The sequence below is a fragment of the Melozone crissalis genome, unplaced genomic scaffold, assembly GCF_028551555.1.
Source record: "Melozone crissalis strain CALT ecotype California unplaced genomic scaffold, PUWL_Pcris_2 ptg000052l_1, whole genome shotgun sequence".
In the NCBI taxonomy this organism is placed as follows: domain Eukaryota; kingdom Metazoa; phylum Chordata; class Aves; order Passeriformes; family Passerellidae; genus Melozone; species Melozone crissalis.
In genome coordinates, this window is record NW_026535830.1 from 1,080,924 (window position 1) to 1,102,453 (window position 21,530).

The 21,530-nt window shown below is 56.3% G+C and overlaps 2 protein-coding genes and 1 pseudogene across 2 annotated transcripts; 1 reads left to right on the plus strand and 2 right to left on the minus strand.

Annotated features, from left to right (window-relative positions):
• LOC128943635 (zinc finger protein 271-like) overlaps window positions 1-21,530 on the plus strand; it is a 684,983-nt pseudogene that overhangs the window by 303,831 nt on the left and 359,622 nt on the right.
• LOC128943647 (zinc finger protein 239-like) lies at window positions 1,848-3,591 on the minus strand. Its single transcript, XM_054286534.1, has 2 exons — window positions 3,571-3,591; window positions 1,848-3,379 (listed from the first exon to the last, which is right to left on the minus strand). The coding sequence occupies exons 1-2, from the start codon at window positions 3,574-3,576 to the stop codon at window positions 2,462-2,464; spliced, it is 924 nt and encodes a 307-aa protein (XP_054142509.1). The 5' UTR covers window positions 3,577-3,591; the 3' UTR covers window positions 1,848-2,461.
• Window positions 6,751-11,607, minus strand: LOC128943653 (zinc finger protein 397-like). The gene is made up of 2 exons (XM_054286539.1): window positions 11,005-11,607; window positions 6,751-7,401 (listed from the first exon to the last, which is right to left on the minus strand). Exons 1-2 carry the CDS (start codon window positions 11,065-11,067, stop codon window positions 6,838-6,840), a joined length of 627 nt encoding a protein of 208 aa, XP_054142514.1. The 5' UTR covers window positions 11,068-11,607; the 3' UTR covers window positions 6,751-6,837.

A 21,530-nucleotide genomic window follows, 5' to 3' on the forward strand; every position in this document is an offset into this window, starting at 1 on the left:
AGGACCCTGAACAGAGGGCAGACAACAGCTTATAAATGGGGGGGTCTCGGGGAGGATAAAATCTCTAGCTAATCGGGGGAACTGGGGGTGGAACACAAGGCAGGGAATACAATGTGTAAACCAATAAAGGACTTCAAGGGAGGAGAACAGCTTGAGTAAACCAATGGGGTTTCGAAGGATACAAAACTGACAGGGAAGTTTCTAAAGGGGAGGGCAGGTTCGGGCAGGGATTGACATTTAATGGAAGGAGGAGTAAGGAAGAGTCTGGGGCAAAGGTAGGGGCAGGAAGGGTTAACAGCTGGGAAGGGGGGGAGGTTTGAAACTTGGCAGGGAGTAGCTGGGTAACAAACAGAACTAAACTGAATAACGGGGAGGAAAATACAGAGGGGTTGCAAAACCACAAATTACACAGAGAACCTGCCAAATAAAGAAAGCACACTACAACAGGTGGACATCCTGGGGGTGTCCTCAACTCCTTAAGGGACACACCAGGATTGTCCCCAGCAGGGGATTTTGGGATCCTTGATGGGTTTTTGAGATCCCTGATGAATTTTGGGAGGTTTTGGGATCTGTGATGAATTTTTGGGGTCGCAGTACCGGTCAACATGTGAAACCTGTCACGATGGATTTGGGGCCAGGGCTCTCTAATGGGGTTTTGGGATCCCTGGTGAAGTTTTGGGATCCCTGATGAATTTTCGGGGTCACTGACTGATGTTTAGGGTTGCAGTCCTGGCCACCATGAGGGCCCTGTTGCAGCAGGGCCCCTGGAGGCAGCAGCCGGGGCCACCCTTGGGGACAGCCTGTGGATCCTGTGGCTCAATGTCACCAGCAACAGTTCCGTGGCCAAGAGCCTGGGGGGACTTCCAGGGGGATGCGTGGACATCATGGGTGAGGAGTTTTGGGGGGTTCTGGGGTGGTTTAAAGTGTGACCCATAGCACGGGGAATGGACCCAAAATGGAGGGGGAAGGACTCAAAATCAAAGGGCGTCATGGGATTTTGTGGGGTGTCACAGGTGCTGTGCCTGTGCCAGGGTGGGCACAGACACTCAGTGACAGGAGCAGCCATTGGAACATCCTGAGGGACACGGGGACACTTCGCAGGACACAAAGAGACCCTGCAGGACAGGAACCCAAGACCTTGGGGACTTCAGCCCCACCAGGGGTGGGGACAGGGACATAGGGGGAGGGACAGGGACACACAGAAGGGGACAGGGACACACGGGACAGGATGGGGACACACAGAGGGGTGACAGGGACACATGGGACAGGACAGGGACACACAGAGGGGTGACAGGGACACACAGGACAGAACGGGCACACACAGAGGGGTGACAGGGAGCCATGGTGGGGGATAGGGACATACAGAGGGGAGGAGGGGACACGATGCAACCATGACAAACATCAGGGGACAATGTTGCCACATCTGTGTGGATGCTGCCACCAGGATGCCTCTGGTGACACCCAGTGCAGGGCAACCCGACCTGCCAGGTGACACTGACCTTTTCCCCTGTCCCCATGGGCAGTTGAGGTCCCCTGAGTGCGGTGGCCCTGGGACACCCTGGTGGCTGTCACTTGCTTCCGGGCCACTTGTCACCAGCTGAACAATGGCCCCACCCTGCCCTGATGGGTGGTGACATTCAGCTGGGACACCGTGGTGGTGACAGTGGGGATGTGGTGGCAGGAACTGCATCAGGCAGCGCTTTGCCATGGCCCAGATGAAGGTGCTGGTGGCACTGTGGTGGTGGCATTGACGCTGTCCCAGTTCATGTCCCTGTGCATGTTTGCCATGTTCCCATCCATGTCTGTGTTCCGCCATGTCCCCCCATGGCCCTACACATGCCATTGTCCCCCACATGTCCCCATGCACGCCTTAGTTCAACGCCTTTATTTCTACCTCAGTTTCAGGGCTTTGAAAGGAATGAACAGAAACCTTTTCGTTTCAAGGCAAAAAAAAAAAAAACGATTTATATATTCCTGCTGGCAGAACATCCATGTGCTTGGTGGGGGGGAAGAACCTTTTTTGGAGGGGTTGCCACCCAACTGTCTTGAAAATTGGAATATTGAGGGTTTTGCCCCAGTCCCTCCAAATTGGGCTGTGGTAGATATCTGTGGGCCAGAGAGAATTAAAACGATGGATTTATGTTGGAGAAGACTTCCAAGGCTATCCAGTGTTGTTAAGGCCACCAGAAGAGGCAAAAAGTGATTTTTTTCTGGGGTCAGGAGTGGACAAATCAGCTCTACAAAATGGATTTTGGATGTTGGTCCATGGATGTGTGCAGGTACCCACAGGCAGCCAGGAGGATGTGGAGCCCCCCAGCCAGGTGTCTTCCCAACAGGGATCACTGGCACCACAGATCACCGGGGGTCACTGGGGATCATCCAGGGTGGATCTCCCATAGGGGATGGAGCTGGAGCAGCACAGGAAGCTCTTCCTGCACTCAGGGCACTCACAGGGCTGCCCTTAGTGGTGCCTCCATTGATGGTAGGTCACGGCTGAGCTTTGCCGGAATCTCTTCCCACACTCGGGACACTCATAGGGCATCTCCCCGGTGTGGATGCGCCGGTGGCTGGTGAGGTGGGTGTTGCGCTGGAAGCCCTTCCCGCAGTCGGGGCAGCGGAAGGGCCTCTCGTCTGTGTGAGTGTGCAGGTGCAGCAGGAGATGGGAGCTGGTCTTAAACGCCTTCGAGCATTGATCAAACACGTACGGCCTCGCCCCAGGCCCCTCTCCGCTGTGGATGCGGCGGTGCCTGATGAGGGTGGAATTGTCATTGAAGCCCTTCCTGCAGTCAGGGCAGCGGAAGGGCCTCTCATCTGAGTGAATTGGCTGGTGCTGGAGGAGATGAGAACTGCTCTGAAACCTCTTCCTGCATTTATCACACTCGTAGGGTCTCTCTCCAGTGTGGATCCGCTGGTGATAGTTCAGGTTGCAGCGCTTGCTGAAGTTCTTCCCACACTCTCCACACTTGAAGGGCTTCTCCCCGGTGTGGCTCCTCTGGTGGACAGTCAGGTGGGAGCTCGTCCTGAAATTCTTCCCACACTCGGGACACTCGTATGGCCGCACCTCTGTGTGGATTCTCCAATGGCAGACCAGGTAGGTTCTCTTGCTGAAGCTCTTCCCACATTCCGAGCACTGGTGGGGCTTCTCCCCATCCTGAAGCTCTTCATCGACCCCCAGCTCCGAGCTCCGGCCGCCTTCCCGGCCCTGGGTGGGACTTTCCTCCTCAGATCCCCGTGATCTGCGTTTGCAGCCCCTCCTCGTGTGGGTTCTCCATGACTTTTCCTCTCCATTGGATTCCTGTACTGTGGAGCTGCTCAAAACAGCCTCTTCCACGAGGTTCTGCTGTGGGGATTTATCCTCCCTGCTCTCCATCCTCAGCTCCTGGTCTGGGGGAGGAAGGACAAGGACAGGATGGGATTTGCCTCTGTGCCACAGGGAAGGGCAAGGAGATCCCCCCAGTGCGTCCCCAGCAGGACAGCTTTGGCAGCAGGGTTGTCCTGCAGCCGGGGGCCGTGCTGGGCTGGGAGGTGGAGCAGGAGAGAGGGGGAAAGGGGCACTGACTTCCTCCTCACCTCCATTAAGCTCCTGGGACATCTTCCTCACAGCCTCCCCCACCTGCATCGGGCCAAGTTTTGGGAATGGGAAATCCTGGTTTGGGGGAAAACAAGGGCTGAGCGTGTTGGGTTTCATGGTCCCGCTGCCCAAGTGTAGCTGGAGAAGTCAGCGCCCCTTTCAGCCTCAGAAGGCCCGGAGCCCGCTCATTCCCAGCATCCCGCACCCCTCCAGGCAGCCGGTTTGTCCCCCGGCTCCGGGATCGCCCCTCTGTGCTCTCCCCGCTCCGGGGCTCCCGAGCTCCCCCCGGCTCTCCCGGGCATCTCCCAGCCCGAGATCGCCCCCGTGCCCGCCGGTACCAGGCGAACGTGAGACCGCCCATGCTCTCTCCACGGGAAATTTACGGTTCGGGTTTGGGATCCTGCAAGAGTCAAACATCCCCTGCCCCATGAAAAAACCCTCCCGGAGACCCCCCCACGATGGATCTGGTGCGAGCTCCCCCATCCCGCTCACCTGCGGCTGCTGGAGGGGGCGATGCAGCAGGAGCCGGGGGAGCTTCGGCCTGAGGGGCGGGGGAAGGCGGCGGGGAAACCAGCGTGGTTCTGCCGCTCGTCTTCCTCCCGCTCCTCCTCTTCCTCCTCCTCCTCCGTCCCTCCTCTTCCTCCCGCTCCTCCTCCGCTCCCAGCCCGGCCCGGGCAGTGCCGACCCCCAAAAGCAGCCGCGCTCTGTCCTGGGCGCGCGTTCCGAAACAACACTGCCCCGCGCGGCACTGGGAGTGATCCTGGGAGCAACGGGAGCGATCCTGAGAGCAGCGGGAAGGAACTGGGAGCGCTTTCCCTGCCAGTCCCGCTCTTACTGGGAGCACTGGGAGGGAACTGGGAACAAACAGCGCCCGGAGGCGGCTGAAGCCGGCGGTGGGCGAGGCCAAACCGCAGGGAGTGGTTATGGAAATACGGGAGCGATCGCGCGCTGGGATTGGTGGGCGGGAGCAGCGCGGGGTTTGCTCGGTTGTGTGAGGGCCGGGGGAGCCGGAACGATGGCGGCGGCGTGCGGTGAGAGGGGACGGAGAGCGGGAATGGGGACAGGGAGCGGGAACGGGACCAAGAATGGATATAGGGACCGAGAATGGGACCGGGGAAGGGGACTGGGACTAAGGACAGAGACTGGGAATGGAGACCGGGAATGGCACCGGGAATGCGGGCAGGGACCAGAAATGGCACCGGGAATGGGGACAGGAGCCGAGAATGGGGGCCGGCAGTGGGACCGGGGAAGGGAATAGGGACCAGGAATGAGACCAGAGATGGGGACAGGGTCCGCAAATGGAGACAAGGACCAAGGAGGAGAATATGGGAACGGGACGGGGAAGATGGAAACAGCAACCACAGAGAGAATATGGGCTGGGGATTGGTGCTCCAAAGTGTCCCAGTGAAAGCCAGCAGGGGCTGTGAGCTCTGCAGCTGGGCCTCCTCTGCGCTGCTGCGGCCCAGGGCCCAAAGGCGGGAACTGCAGCCTCGCTCCTGTCTCAAGAACAGGAGCCTCCTCCAGGCCCATGGCCCCTGCATGGCCCCAGCGTGAGGGAGGGCTCTGAGGCACAGCGGCTGCTGGCAGGAGGGGCTGCTCCGGCCAGCCGGGGGTCTCTGAGAAATGCCCAAAGCCTTGTGCTCTCTGCAGCTGGCCAAGGACAGCAGCAGGGCTGAACGGTTCGTGTGCCACAGCCAGCCCGAGCTGTGCAGCCCTCAGGAATGGGACCGGGACAGGACCGGGATTGGGAACAGGGCCAGGAATGGGGACAGGGACTGGGAATAGAACCAGGAATGAGACTGGAAATAGGAGATAAGGACAGGGACCAGAACAAGGACCAGGCTATTGGGACTGCAACCGGAAATGGGAACAGGGACAGGAATGGGGACAGGGACTGGGATATGATTGAGAAAATGGGAGAGGGACCTGGAATGGGACTGGGGATGAGAATATTGGAATGGGACAGGGAATATGGAAACAGGAACCAGAGAGAGAATATGGGACGGGGATTAGGAAGATGGTATCGGGATTGGGAACAGGAATACAGGAGTGAGAGTGGGAATGGGAATATGGGAAGTGAGACAGGGAATACAGAAATGGAAATGCGGGACCAGTAGTAGGATTGGGAATATGGGAACAGGACGGGGAATATGGGATTTGGAATATGGGAACGGCAATGTAAGGTTGACCCAGGACCTTTGTGGGATCTGGTCTGGCAGCTCTGGACCCCCGGGCCTCACTATCTCACAAGGACCAAAGTAAAGGACGGGAGGCGCTTTTCTCCTCGGGACCAAAAATCCCACCTTAACTGTGGAATCACTCCAGGCAGGTCCAAGAGGGGAAAAGAGATCAAGTGTCTGATCGCGGGTGATTTTAAACCCAGGGAAGGGGGGGCGGAGGAGAGAGGCCACGGCCAATGGGATACAACTGATGGGAGGGCTGAGGGGAGGAGTAACCCAGGGCAAGAGCAGCACCAGGGCTTTGGGGGAGAGGGGTGTGTGCGGGACAAACCATGTGATACAACATCAACTGTTCCCTGCAAAATAACAAGACCAGCCAGTGCAGAACAATAGCTAAAGAAACAACTTAGTGCAATACAACCAGACAGACAGGACAGGGACAGGGAATGAGACTGGGGATGGGATTCAGACTGGCATGGAAGCAGAATGGGCCCAAGAGTGGGGTGACATGGGAATGGGCCAGAGGAAAGGAGGGTGACAGCAGGGAGAGGGGGATCCTGCACAGGGAACTTCAGGAACCAGGATGAGGGAGATGGGAACAGTCCCAGGGCAGGGGGGCCTTGATCAGCTGCCCCGGAACCACAACCAGGGCCTCCCAGCACAGCTGGAGCCACTCAGCCTGGGGTGCCCAAAGCCCTGAGCAACCCCCAGATCCCTTCCAGGAACCCTCAAATCCCTTGGACCCAGCATCCCCCATATCTCCTGGAAGATCCCCCCATGTTCCCATCAATGTCTTAGTTCAATGTCTTTATTTTTTTACTCCAGTTTTGGGTGTTTTGAAGGGACAAAGAGAAATGAAAAGAAAACCCAGGCCATGGGGACCCAGGAGGATGTGGAGCCCGCAGGCAGGTGCCTTCCCAACACGGATCACTGGGCTCTGCCCACCGGGGGTCACTGGGGATCATCCAGCGTGGATCCTCCCATGAGGATGGAGGCTTGGAGCTGGAGCAGCACAGGAAGCTCTTCCCACACTCAGGGCACTCTCAGGGCTTCTCTTAGTGGTGGCTCTGTTTGTGTTGGGTCGAGCTACAGCTGTGCCTGAAGGTCTTCCCACACTCGGGACACTGGTGTGCTGTGCTTGAGGAGATCCAAACTGCTCCGAGCCTTTTTCCCACACTCGGAACACTCGTGGGGCTGTTCCCCAGTGTGGCCCTTCTGGTGGGAGGTCAGAGTGGATCGAACACTGAAGCTCTTCCCACATTCCAAGCACGTGTAGGGCCGTTCTGTGGTGTGCACCCGCTGGTGGTAGAGGTGAGAGCTGTGCCTGTACCTCTTGCCACATTCCCTACACTCCCAGCGCCGCTGCCCCGTGTGCACCTGAAGGTGGGTGAGGAGCCTGAAGCTCTGGGTGAAGCTCTTCCCACATTCCAAGCACTTGTGGGGCTTCTCCTCATCTTGAAGTTGCTCCCAGCTCTGAGCTCCGGCAGCCTCCCCAGCCTCAGGTGGGTCTTTCCTCCTCAGATCCCTGTGATCTGTGTCTGCAGCCTGTCCTTGTGCCCGATGTCCGGGGCTTTTCCTCCCCTTGGGTTCCTGTGCTGTGGAGCTGCTCAAAACAGCCTCTTCCACGAGGTTCTGCTGTGGGGATTTGTCCTCCCTGCTCTCCATCCTCAGCTCCTGGTCTGGGGGAGGAAGGACAAGGACAGGATGGGATTTGCCTCTGTGCCACAGGGAAGGGCAAGGAGATCCCCCCAGTGCGTCCCCAGCAGGACAGCTTTGGCAGCAGGGTTGTCCTGCAGCCGGGGGCCATGCTGGGCTGGGAGATGGAGCAGGAGAGAGGGGGAAAGGGGCACTGACTTCCTCCTCACCTCCATTAAGCTCCCGGGACATCTTCTTCTTCCTCCTCACGGCCTCCTCCTCCTCCTGCATCGGGCCAAGGTTTGGGAATGGCAAATCCTGGTTTGGGGGTGAAAACAAGGTGTGAGAGCTGGGGATTCCTCCTGCCCAAGCTCATCTCTAGAAGTCACAGGAGCAGGGATTGAGCTGGGAGAGGCCGGGATGGGCAGTGTGGGGCTCTCAGCTGCTCCCATCTGATGGGGGCAGGGGGAATCCAACGTGGGGAAAAGGAGAGGCAAACTGGGAAAATTGTGGGCTGCAAATCCACACTTGGGCTTGGTCAGGACCCTGGGTAGGAAATTCCATCCCTCTGGGCTGATGCCCGAAATATAAACTGGAAATAAATCCCCACAGAGCGGTGTTTTTAGATGTCACGTGCTGTGGTATATTCATGCAGTAGGTGTTGCTCAGTGTCTCTGTGTCACTACAACATCATCACCTACCTGCAGGACTCATTTACATTGTATGAGCTCATGGGTATTATAGTTCTTCTGCAGTGCACTTGCATATTCTTAATCTGGGGTCTGTCAGGAGTCTGTGATTGTCCTGGTTTTGCAGGGAGGGCATTTTAGGAAAGGCTTCCAAGGCTTTCTTCGCATATGAAGTTTTCAACTTGGTCTTTGGAGCATGTACAATTGTGGTGTTCCTTGGTGTGTCTGGTCCTAACCAGCCTAAATTGTTTGTTTTGTGGCTCATTGGCTTTGCACAATTTCTCGTTAGTACTATCCCTATCTATCTCTGAAGCTCTGCATCTGGTGAGTTTTTTTTCTTCTTTTTTTCTGTCTATTCAGCATTAAGCAACTAGTTAACCATATACAAGCCATTGCATTGTAGAACGTTATTTATATCAGGTAGTATAGGCACAAAAAAAGGATGATTCAGGTTATCTAGGTATATTTATATAGATATATAAAAAGTCATTATTTAGGTTCTATTGATATCAGGTTATATAGATCTATCAGGTTATACTGATATAACTCAAGCTATATCATCACTTTGTAACTTTGATCTAAGTTCTGTCGGCATCAGGGCCCTTCCCAAAGGCCTGGAGGTGTTGGAGCAGGGACTGCAGAGACGGGTGAGGGATCCCAGGAGTGAGATTTTGGGGATGGGATCCGTGGGGATGGGAATGTCCCGGGGCAGAGTCACACATGAGCCAGGTGTGCAGGGCAGGACCTTGCCCTGACCCCAAGCACTGTCCCAGCTGCAGGATCTGCTTCCCATCAGCCTCTTCCTCCTGTGGCCCCAGGCCCAGCTTGGTGCTGAACAAAGGGGCTGGGCCAGCGTCATCCCCTGGTGGGGGCTGTGCACTCCCTGTGCCCCCTCCCCAAATTCCCTCTGGGGGGAGCAGGAGCTGGGGCAGGAGCCCTGTGGGGAGGGACAAGGGGTTGACACCAGGATGGGAGGGTCACACACAGCCCAGGGGGATCCCCCCTCACTCCCAGGGTGCCAGGAAGACAAACCCCTACATGGAGCCCCTGTCCCCCAGGAGCACCTTGTGGGCAGGGTCTGGTGGCAGCTCTGGGGGAGGTCTGGGGGGTCATGACTGCCTAAAACCCCCTCCCAGCCCGCTCAAACCACCCCACAGATCTCTGCTCACTCCGCAAACCATTCCATGCAACAGAAATGGCCTCAAGATCCATCAAAACTCTTTTCCACCCCTCCAAAGACCCACCCAAATTCTTTCTAAGCTGCACAGCTCTTCCAGAACTCCGAAAACTCCCCCACAGACCCCTCAAAAGCCCCCTACACCCTCCCACAACCAAAAATGCCCCTTAGAGCACACAAAACCCCCTTTCAGTCTTCTCAGCATTCCCTAATCCCCCTCCCATCTCCACATGGCACTGACCAGGAGAGGTTTGTGGACAGGAACATCCACAGCTGGGAGCAGCTCAGGCACTTCATCACCGTTTTAGGCACTTCCATCCCTTTGGGCTCTTGCCAGAGGCCTGCAGATGTTGGAGAGGGGACTGCAGGGAGGGATGAGGGATGCCAAGGGTGGGGTTTTGGGCACAGGAGGAGGGGCTGTGTGAGCCACTTGCTGGGGTGTCCATCTGGAGTCCCCCCTGGTGGTCCCAGGGCCCCAGGCTGCAGAGCTGTCACCACCTCCTACTTGGGGTGGTGGCTCTGGGGGGACCTCTGCTCCTTGGGGCTCTTCCTGCAGCCAGAGAACTTGGAGGGACCCTCCTCTGGCTGGGTCCTCCAGGCGTTCCATGAGCTTTGCTCCATGAGCTCCTACTGGAAGTGACTGGGCTCTCCTGGGATCATACAGAGATCATACTGGGAGTGACTGGGAATGGCTCCAAGCATGCTGAGGGCAACTGGGATGTACTGGGAGTGTCTGTAACCCTATTGGGAGTGACAGAGACCACACTGGGAACAACAGGGACCATGCTGGAGGCAACTGGGAGCAAGTGGGAGTGACTGGGTCTACACTGAGGGCAACTGGGCATGACTGGGACCCTGGTGGAAGAGACTGGGATCATACAGAGAGTGACTGGGACCATACTGGAGGCCACTGGTATCACACTGGGAGCAACAGGGAGCAATTGGAACCATGCTGAGGGCAACAGGGATCATACTGGGAGTGACTGGGCTCTGGGAAGCACAGGACGGTGAGGAGCAGGAGGACAACTCCCATCCCAGCCCCACAGATAACCCCTATTGCTGTGGATCCCCCCAGCCCCTGGCTCCCCAAGCTCAGCCCTGCTCTGACTGTTCTGGACTTGCAGCAGCTCTGGGTCAGTGGGGGATGTGCTGGGTGCACTCACCAGGCTGGCTCTGGGACTCCCAATATTCTGGCTCAAATCTGGCCCTGCTCAAAGGGGGTCCCAGCCAGTTGCATGCAAAGGTGGGTGAGGAGGCTGGAGCACTGCCTGAAGCTCTTCCCACATTCCAAGCACTTGTAGGGCTTCTCCCTGCCATGAAGGTGCTCAGGAACCACCAGCTCCAAGCTGCATCTGGATCTCCGGCTGCTTTCCCAGCACAGGGTGGGCCTTTCCTCCTCACGGCTTCCTGGGCTGGGTATGCAGCCCCTCTTCATGTGGGATCTCCGGGGCTTTTTGTCCCCATTGAATTCCTGCACTGTCAAGCCTCTCAGAACAGCCTCTTGCATGAGGTTCTGCTGTGGAGATTTGTCTTCCCTGGTCTCTGGCCTCAGCTCCTTTTATGGGGGAGGAAGGACAAGGAGAGAAAGGAACAAGAAAAAAGGAAGGAAGGAAGGAAGGAAGGAAGGAAGGAAGGAAGGAAGGAAGGAAGGAAGGAAGGAAGGAAGGAAGGAAGGAAGGAAGGAAGGAAGGAAGGAAGGATGGATGCTGGGCTGGGATATGGAGCAGGAGAGAGGGGGAAAGCAGCACTGACTTCTTCCTCACCTGCCTGGGGCTGCCAGGGCATCTTCATCTTCCTCATGGTCTCCTCCTCCATCTGGTCAAACTTTGGGAACTGAAATTCCTTTTATGGGGGAAAAACAAGGTGTGAGTGTGTTGCCTTGGGTGTTCCTCCTGCCCAATTCCATCTCCAGAAGTCACCAGGTATCTGGTGTTCATAAAAACTTCCAGACCACCAAGGTTCAGCCACCCTCATAAAAACCCAAACCACCAGGATTCACCAAACAACCATTCACCCAGGAGTTCCCCCACTCTGGTCTCTCCACTTTGGGGTTCAGGGGTCCCTCCTGCCTGGCCTTCTGCAGCTCCAGTGTGTATTGGCATCTCCTCTCTCTGGGCTGCAGGGGCTCCTGGCAATCCCAGAGGTTCCCTTCCCTGGGCTCCCAGGTGGGTGTCAGAGGGGCTCCAGGGGTACCAGCTGTGCGGGGTCCCCGTTTCAGGGCCCCGGGGTACCCATGGGTCTCTCTTGTCCATGGTCCCAACATCTCCAGGCTGCAGAGGGTCCGGTCCCCCCTATCCGGGCTCCACGTTCCAGGCTCCCGGGGTCCCCCTTATCGGGATGTCCGACCCCGCAGGCTGCAGAGGCTCCCCCAGCTCCGGTGCCGCCCTCTCCGCTCTCCAGCCCCGCCGGTGCCGGGCGATCCCCCCGTGGCTCGGGGCTGACAATGCAGCCCAACCACCCCCGCGGGAGGGTCCCACGCATCCCCCGGCCCAGCGCCGGGGCTCTGCCGGCACCAACACCGAGACCCCCCAAAATTCTGTCCCGGAGCCCCCCGAGCAGAGAGCTCTGCCCAGCGGCTCCCGGGGAAAGGCGGCGGTGCTCGGCAGCGGCCCCAGCCCGCCCAGCCTGCGGGAATTCCCTCATATCGGGACAGAACCCTGCCCCAAAGGAGGCACCTGGAACACCTGCCTGCGGCTCCTCCCTGCCCCCAAGATCCTGGGAGCTTCCCCGCTGCTGCAGGTGGGGATTTGGACCAGGGAGGCTCTGCGGGCCTCCCTGGGCTGTGCCCCCTCCCCGCCCGTGCCGGCCCCGGTGAATCGGTAAAACCAAAAATCGTGGGCAAAGACTCTCGAACTCGTCACCGTTAGAAAGTGGTGTGTTTATTACACCGGCGGGTGGCACAGGCAGGGTCGTCCCTGAAATGTGTGACTGCACCACACAAGGACTTTTGCCTTCTATTTATTTCCCAAAAACAATACATATGCATAACCCCAGCACCTCCCATGCCCGCTTTTGTGAAATACAAAGCTGTGTTTTGTGTCAGGTACATACAGGCAACGTGTGTATTTGTGATTGTGATATCTGTGGAAACCGACCATGGGACACTTGTAAAGACGAATTCTAATAATAACTGAGAAAAGTAAAGCATGGAAGAAGGCCTTTGAACCTATCCTTTGTTCACAATTAACCTTTATAAGTCTTAAGTTGATTTAGGAGCATTTGAATTAAAGCTTTAAGGATGTTGCTTTTAGACAGGAACTTTCTGCTTGTAGCTAAGCCCGAAAGAGTTTTGCAATAATAACCTTTTGAAGTATAATTTTAGACTATTGCTTGTAGTAAGGATCTTTGAAACTATAGCTTTAGAATATATAAAAAGGAAACATGCTTATCTCACGCCTTAACAAAACAGTGAAAAGCAGCTTGAGAAAGGAAGATGAACATCAACTCAATGATTAATAGTTTTGACCAAGGGAAGCTGCACATCACTGTTATGAGATTTATAGTCCTTGCAATTAAAAGGTGGACCCACATCTGGAAACTGGAACCGCATCAGCTGGGATACTTCTTTCTTCTTTCAGAAGCCAGACCACCATCATGTCGGGATACTCCTTTCTGGGATACATCCTGAGAAAAACGAAATCACAATAGTGTATAGAATTGTGCCATAAAAATTGGAAATAGAAACTGCTGATGAGTAAAAAATTTGGAATAGAAACTGCTGAGAAAGCTTATGAGTACCTGTATAAATACCTGTAAGCCTCAAGTATCGGTGTGCAGTTGGAGGGAAAACTTCCCCCACTGTACCCAGCGCTGTATTGCTCATACTTTACCATATTAATTAATAAATTGATTGCTGCTTGAATACTGACCTAGTCAAGCTTCTCATTTATAACACTTTGTATAAAAATGAGATCATTAGTCCTTCATGAGTCCTTCATTCTTCTCTTGAATTGGGTTGGTGGTCCTGAATTGGGTCAGTGGTCCCGGGGAAGAAGACAGGAAGGTCTTGGTCAGGTCTCTGTGACCCTCTGGCACAATCCAAGGCCCCCTGCTTGCTGATGGATTGACACAGAGTCCAGGTGCTGGGCATTGTTCTACTGGTTTCAATATGCTCCTATAATGGTTCACTTGCTCCACTTCCTTCAACAAATGAGCTCATAACAATTAGCTTTAGCTTAAGCATCTAATAATCATTAACCTATTGTTGGTTTATCTAACTTCATTATGAACTGGTTCTAACTCTCACCTAAAATCCTAAATTTTTAAATCATGACTCACGGGTGCTGATGTTTGGCCCGGGCTCTCTCGCTGCTCCCGGCTCCCGCAGGATCCCAGCGTGAGCGGGCCCCGAGCGCCCGGCGCCGCAGGGCCCCAAGCCCCTGCTCAGCCCAGGGTCAGTGTCCATGGCCAGCCCCTGCCATGGGCTCCGGCCACTGCCCGCCCGGCACCACCTGCATCTCCCAGGGCAGCTGGCTCCAGCCACCACTGGAGGTTCCGCAACGAGGCGGAACATTCAGCTCATGGAATCTTTGTTATCTGTGCTTACAAGTGCAAAACCAGCTGCTGCTGAGACAATGCTAGCTCTGAGTGAAGGCTTCCCACCTGTTAGAGATACATATTATAATAATGGCTTTTCGCAAATAAAAAATGGATTTTATATGTGTAATGTTAAACTAACTTTGTTATACGGTTTTTCTTTCTCTTGTTAATTAAGCTTAGACATAGAAGTGAAATAGCTCTGCTTATGTTAAAATGCCTGCTTGGATGGGATAACATCCAATGAACATAGGATGAGGACACCTGCTACAGGTATGTCAAATATCAGCACTCACCGTATGAAGACAGTGTGGACCAAGACCCAAAAACTGGAGGTGATAAAAAAGGACTAAATCCACAACCAAGGAATCTGCATATTCTGGCCAAGGTGCACCCGGCCAGAATACCCTTTGCTCTATGGTCCCTGTCTCCTATTGTCCTTTATTACACTTTTTAAATTTTCACAGGAGACTGAACTTGTTTTTCACACTACCCAAAATGCTGCATTCAGTTCTGACACACCATTAAGAAATCCCAGAGCAAACTGAAAGCTGACTACAGAATTTTGCAAAATCACATCCAAGAACATTTTGTCATAAAATCACAAATATTAACAGATACTGGGAAAGTCAACAACATTACAAAACAAGGTTCCAACACTGGGACTAGAAGAGTTCAGGCAATGCATTTGATTGGAATGAGCCCTCTCTTTCTGACATGTGAGCAATGCCATCGAATTTCCCAAACCAGGGAAATGGGGAGCCCTGGCAGCAGCAGCTTCACATACAGCAATGACACAGAACAGGGCAGGGCAAGAGGCTGGAAAAAGGATAACTTCTACTTGCAATTAAGAACTCTTGTTTCAAGTTCTACTAAAGACACTCTTAATATAGAGTCAAAAAGATTAAAAAATACTAGTAGTAACTGTAATATTAAGAGCAAAAGTAGCCAAAATAGGAATAATAAGAATGAATAATGGTAATAAAACCCGACCATACTTATACTAGGATTGCATGGCCAGGTTTTGGTAAGAGGTGGCCCTAGGAGCACCTTCTGTGAGAGGATGATGGAAGCAGCTGCTCCTCCATGTCCCACAAACGCAATTCCAGCCAGCTCCAGGACAGACCAGCCACTGGCCAAGGCTGGGCCTGTTAGAAATGGTGGTAACACCTTTGGGATAAGAGATGTACGAAAATCGGTTATCATGCAGTTGTAGCTGTGACCAGGGTGAGAACATGTGAGAGAGGAACAACTCTGCACACCCCAGGGCAGGGCAGGACAAGGGGCAGGAGCTGCTGCAGGGGCTGGAGCTGATTGCCCTGAGATTCCCTGGGGCAGCCCCTGGGGAGGCAGCTGAGCCCCTGCAGCCCATGGAGGGCACGGAGAGCAGAGATGCACCTGCAGCGCCTGGAGGAGCCCGTGCTCGAGCAGGGGGTGTCTGAGCAGGGGCTGGGACCCCATGAGAAACCTGTGCTGGAGCAGGGACCAGGCAGGGGCCTGCAAACCCATGGAGAGAGGAGCCCACGCTGGAGCAGGGTCTGTCCACGTGAGCCCATGGGAGAGTGAGGCACGCTGCAGCAGTTTGTGAAGAGCTGCTGTCCCTGAGATGAACTCACCTTGGAGAAGTTCATGGAGAAGTGTCTCCAGCAGGGACCCCATGGTGCAGCAGGGGAACGACTCCTCTCCTTGAGTAGCAGGAGAAATAACAGGAATGAACTGAGCAGAACCCCCATGCCTGTCTGTCTGCACCACTGGGGGAGGAGGCAGAGCTGGGAGGGAGGGAGGGAGGGAGGGAGGGATGGGCAGAAGGTGTTTTTAAAGCTTTATTTTACTTCTCACTATCCTGCTCTGATTGATAGTAATAAATTCAATTAATGTCTCTAATTTTGAACTGTTTTGCCCATGATGGCATTTGCTGAGTGATCTGTCCCAGTCCTTAACTCAACCCATGAAGACTTCATTCTATTTTCTCCTCGCCATCTCTGGAAGGGATTGAGAGCAGCTTTGGTGGGTGCCTGACATCCATCTCCGCTCCTTGTGATGTCACAGGCCCATGAGTGTCCCAAGTGTGGGAAGAGCTTCTGCCAGAGCTCAGCCTTGACCCAACACCAATGGAGGCACCACTAAGGGCAGCCCTGTGAGTGCCCTGAGTGCGGGAAGAGCTCCGTGCACTGCTCCAGCTCCATCCCCCATGGGACAGTCCACGCCGGATGATCCCCAGTGACCCGAGGTGGGCAGAGCCCCGGTGATCCTTGGTGCTGGTGATCCATGTTGGGAAGACACCTGCCTGGGGGGCTCCAATTCATCCTGGCTCCCGGCACCCTTGATTGTCTTTTAATTTCTCTTTGTCCTTTCAAAAAAACCAAAAACTGGGTAAAAATAAAGATGTTGAACTAAGGCAAGGATGGGGACATGGGGGAATCTTGCAGGGGATGTGGGGGATGCTGGATTAGAGGGAGCTGAGGTTTCCTGGGAGGGACTTGGGGGTTGCTCAGGCCTTTGGGCACCCCAGGCCGAGCAGTTCCAGCTGCACTGGGAGACCCCGGTGGAGGTTCTGGGGCAGCTGATCAAGGAGCCCCTGGCCCAGGACTGTCCCCATGTCCCCCCTCTCAGTTCCCAGTGTCCCCTGTGCAGGATCCCTCTCTCCCTCCCATTCCCATGTCACCCTGCTCTGGGACACGTTGTGCTCCCATCCCAGCGTGAATCCCACTCCCGGTCTCAATTTCTGTTTCTGTCCCACATTCCCTGTCCTGTTCCTATTCCTGGTCCCAATGCTCCTCTGAGATTTCCATTCCTGTATTCCCTGTCCTGTTCCCATATTCCCATTCCTGGTCCCATTCCAGGTCCCTCTCCCACATTCCTGGTCCTAGTCCTGGTCCCTGTCCCCATTCATGTCCTTGTCCCCAGTCCCGTATTTCCTGTCCCTGTATCCATGCCCGATCCCAGTATTGGTCCCAGTCCCGTACTCCCGGTCCCATTCCCGAGGGCCGCCTCTCCCATGGGGCCCTGAGGGCTGCACAGTTCGGGCCGGCTGTGGCACACGAACCGTTCAGCCCTGCTCCTGTCCTTGGCCAGCTGCAGAGAGCACAAGGCTTTGGGCATTTCTCAGAGGCCCCCGGCTGGCCGGAGCAGCCCCTCCTGCCAGCAGCCGCTGTGCCTCAGAGCCCTCCCTCACGCTGGGGCCATGCAGGGGCCATGGGCCTGGAGGAGGCTCCTGTTCTTGAGACAGGAGCGAGGCTGCAGCTCCCGCCTTTGGGCCCTGGGCCGCAGCAGCGCAGGGGAGGCCCAGCTGCAGAGCTCACAGCCCCTGCTGGCTTTCACTGGGATACTTTGGAGCACCAATCCCCAGCCCATATTCTCTCTGCGGTTGCTGTTTCCATGTTCCCCCTCCCGTTCCCATATTCCCATCCCAGGTCTCATTCACAGTCCCTGTCCCCATTCCCATCCCCATCCCCGGTCCCTGTCCCCATTCCCGCTCTCTATCTCCATTCCCTGTCCCCATCCCCGGTCCCTGTCCCCATTCTCATCCTCACTCCCCAGCCCCATTCCCGCTCCCTGTCCCCATTCCCGCTCTCCGTCCCCTCTCACCGCACGCCGCCGCCATCGCTCCGGCCCCCCCCCGGCCCTCACATAACCGAGCAAACCCCGCGCTGCTCCCGCCCACCAATCCCAGCGCGCGATCGCTCCCGTATTTCCATAACCACTCCCTGCGGTTTGGCCCCGCCCACCGCCGGCTGCAGCCTCCTCCAGGCGCTGTTTGTTCCCAGTTCCCTCCCAGTGCTCCCAGTAAGAGCGGCACTGGCAGGGAAAGCGCTCCCAGTTCCTTAACGCTGCTCTCAGGATCGCTCTCGGTGCTCCCAGGATCGCTCCCAGTGCCGCGCGGGACGGGCCCGCTGTGAAACCCGCCCAGGTCAGAGCGCGGCTGCTTTGGGGGGTCTGCATAGCCCGGGCCGGGCTGGGAGCGGAGGAGGAGTGGGAGGAAGAGGAGCGACAGAGGAGGAGGAGGAAGAGCAGCACCAACACCCCGCGGTTTCCCCGCTCAGCCCGCCGCTCTCCCGGATCCGCCGGCATCGCCCGCTCAGCCGGAACCCGCAGGTGAGCGGGCTGGGGGAGCTCGCCCCAAATCCATCGGAGGGGTCTCCGGGATGTTTTTTTTGCAAGGCAGGGAATGTTTGGCGGGACGCCAAAGCTCGGCCGGAAATGCCCCTGCAGGGATCTTGGGGGGGGTCCCACGTTGCGATCGCCCGGTACCGGCGGGCCCAGGGGCGATCTCGAGTTTGGGGACGCCCGGGAGAGCCGGGGGGGAACGCGGGAGCCCCGGAGCGGGGAGAGCGCAGAGGGGCGATCCCGGAGCCGGGGGACAAACCGGCTGCCTGGAGGGGTGCGGGAGGCTGGGGATGAGCGGGCTCCGGGCCCCCCTTGGCTGAAAGGGGCGCTGACTTCTCCAGCTGCACTTGGGCAGCGGGAACATCAAACCCAATTCAGTAAGCCTTGTTTTTCCCCCCAGACCAGGATTCGTTATTCCCAAACCTTGGCAGGATGAAAAAGGAGGAGGCCATGAGGAAGAGAAAGATGGCCCGGGAGCCCCAGGCAGGTGAGGAGGAAGTCAGTGCCCCTTTCCCCCTCTCTCCTGCTCCATCTCCCAGCCCAGCACGGCCCCCGGCTGCAGGACAACCCTGCTGCCACAGCTGTCCTGCTGGGGATGCGCTGGGGGGATCTCCTTGCCCTTCCCTGTGGCACAGAGGCAAATCCCATCCTCTCCTTGTCCTTCCTCCCCCAGACCAGGAGCTGAGGATGGAGAGCAGGGAGGACAAATCCCCACAGCAGAACCTCCTGGAAGAGGCTGTTTTGTGCAGCTCCACAGCGCAGGAACCCAATGGGGAAGAAAAGCCCCGGAGATCCCGCATGAGGAGGGGCTGCAAACGCAGATCACAGGTATCTGAGGAGGAAAGACCCACCCTGGGCCTGGGAGGCGACCGGAGCTCGGAGCTGGGGGTCCATGAGCAGGTTCAGGATGGGGAGAAGCCCCACAAGTGCTCGGAATGTGGGAAGAGCTTTAGTAAGAGATCCTCCCTGATCATCCACTGCAGAATCCACACTGGGGAACGGCCCTATGAGTGTGGGCAGTGTGGGAAGAGCTTCAAGAGGAACTCTGAACTGAGCAGACACCAGAGGATCCACACAGGAGAACGGCCCCATGAGTGTCCCCAGTGTGGGAAGAGCTTCTACAACCGTCCTGACCTGATCAAACACCAGAGGAGCCACACAGGGGAGAGGCCCTATACATGTGGGGTGTGTGGGAAGAGCTTCAGCCATAGCTCCGGCCTGATCATCCACATGGTAATCCACTCGGGGGAGAGGCCCTACGAGTGTGGGCAGTGTGGGAAGAGCTTCAGAAGGAGCTACGAACTGAGCAGACACCAGAGGAGAAACACAGGGGAACAGCCCTACAAGTGTCCCGAGTGTGGGAAGAGCTTCTGCAAGCGTCCTGACCTGATCAAACACCAGAGGAGCCACATGGGGGAAGGTCCCTACGAGTGTGATAAATGCAGGAAGATGTTTTACACCAAGTCCAATCTCATCAAGCACCAGCGCACTCACACAGAGGAGAGGCCCTTCCACTGCCCCGACTGTGGGAAGGGCTTCAGGTACAATTGCACCCTCATCATCCACCAGAGGAGCCACACCGGGGAGAGGCCATACAAGTGTGATAAATGCATGAAGAGGTTTCAGACCAGCTCCCATCTCCTGCTGCACCAGTGCATTCACACAGATGAGAGGCCCTTCCGATGCCCCGACTGTGGGAAGGGCTTCCAGCACAACTGCACCCTCGTCAAGCACCGGCGCATCCACACCGGGGAGAGGCCCTATGAGTGTTCTGAGTGTGGGAAGAGCTTCTCTCAGAGCGGTGACTTGGCCAGACACCAAAGGAGCCATCACTAAGGGCAGCCCCATGAGTGCCCCGAGGGCAGGAAGAGCTTCCTGCACTGCTCGAACACCATCCCCCACAGAGGGATCCACCCTGGCTGATCCCAAGTGACCCTCGCTGGGCAGAGCCCGGGCAATCCCTGGTGCCAGTGATCCATCTTGGTAATCACTGGTCTGTGGGCTTCACATCCTCCTGGCACCCCATGGCCTGGATTTTCCTTTCATTTCTCTTTGTCCCTTCAAAACACCCAAAACCGGGGTAAAAATAAAGACATTGAAATAAGCCATTGATGGGGACATGGGGGGGATCTTACAGGGGATGGGGGCCATGCTGGGTTTGAGGGAGGTGAGGGTTCCTGGGAGGGATTTAGGGGTTGCTCAGGGCTTTGGGCAGAACAGGCCCAGTAGCTGCAGAAGTGCGGGGAGACCCTGGCGAAAGTTGTGGGGCAGCTGATCAAGGACCCCCTGCCCTGGAACTGTCTCCATGTCCCTCTGTCCTGGTTGCCAGTGTCCCCTGTCCAGGATCCCCCTCTCCCTGCTGTCACCCCCGTCTCACCCACCCATTCCCATGTCACCCTGGTAGCGTTCCACTCCCATCCCAGCCTGAATCCCATTCCCAGTCACATTCCCTGTCCCATATTCCAAGTCTCTGTTCCCCTTCTCTTATTCACGGACCCGCTCCTGTTCCCATATTTCTATTTCAATATTCCCTGTCCCATATCCATATTCCAATTCTTGGTCCCTGTCACCATTCTCTGTGCCATTCCAGTTCCGGGTGCCATTTCTGATCATGTCCCCATTCCCATTCCTCTTCCCGGTCCCCATTCCCGCTCCCTGTCCCCATTCCCGCTCCCTGTCCCCTCTCACCGCACGCCGCCGCCATCGCTCCAGCCCCTCCGGCCCTCACATAACCGAGTAAACCCCGCGCTGCTCCCACCCACCAATCCCAGTGTGCGACCGCTCTCCTCATAACCACGCCTTCTATGGTGGCCCCGCCGGCTGCAGCCGCCTCCGGGCGCTGTTTGCTCCCAGTTCCCTCCCAGTGCTCCCAGTAAGAGCGGGACTCGCAGGGAAAGCGCTCCCAGTTCCTTCCCGCGGCTTTTAGGATCTTTCCCAGTGCTCCCTGTTATGAACAAAATTCGGGTAATATTTTTTTTGTGAGAAAAAGTTACAAAAAGCAGCCAGATCACTGTAGCTGCTGAAGTTCTTCGTGTTTTGTTATTGTAATCACGAGTCGTTGTGGCTAATCGCTCCTTTTGTATCAGCAGAGCCTCGCCCGAGGCTAAGGTGTACTTTTCCCAGAAGGGTGGGAACCTTCCCGAACAGTAGAAGGGACCCGAGAAGGTGGGGGGGGTTATGCAAAGTGACTCCAAAACCACAATGCAGCATGGGTCCCCCGCTGTACGGAGAAACCCCAAAAACAACGAGCCACCTAAGAGTTGAGAGACTGGAGTGATGTCTGGACGTGAGGAGCCGAGTGCCGAGCCTGCAGAGACGCGGAACACCTTCGGACACTCTCGCCCTGACCATGGGAGAAGCCCTCGGAGATGAGGGCCTGTTGAGACAGCCGGCAAAAGTACCATCTGACGGGGATCAGCAGGCCCTGAAGGCTCCCACGAGGATCTGATCCCCAGCTCTGCCCCTTGTGGACAGAGCTGTGCATATCCTCCTCCTCTGAGTCGCCTTGGGAGAGATGACAGATGCTGCAGACCTGCCGAGCTGCCCAATCCTGAGCTGATCACTTTTAATAAAGGCATTAAAAAGGAGAAGAAGTCTCCTACCCCTGTTTATTTCACTCCCAGTTTCACTCCCCA

Coding starts and splice junctions, on each gene's coding strand:
- LOC128943653 (XM_054286539.1), bottom strand. CDS start 11,067: ATGGAGGAGGAGACCATGAGGAAGATGAAGATGCCCTGGCAGCCCCAG. Junction 7,402..11,004: donor CCCAGGCAGGTGAGGAAGAA/GTCAGTGCTGCT, acceptor GAGAGCAGGGAG/GACAAATCCCCACAGCAGAA.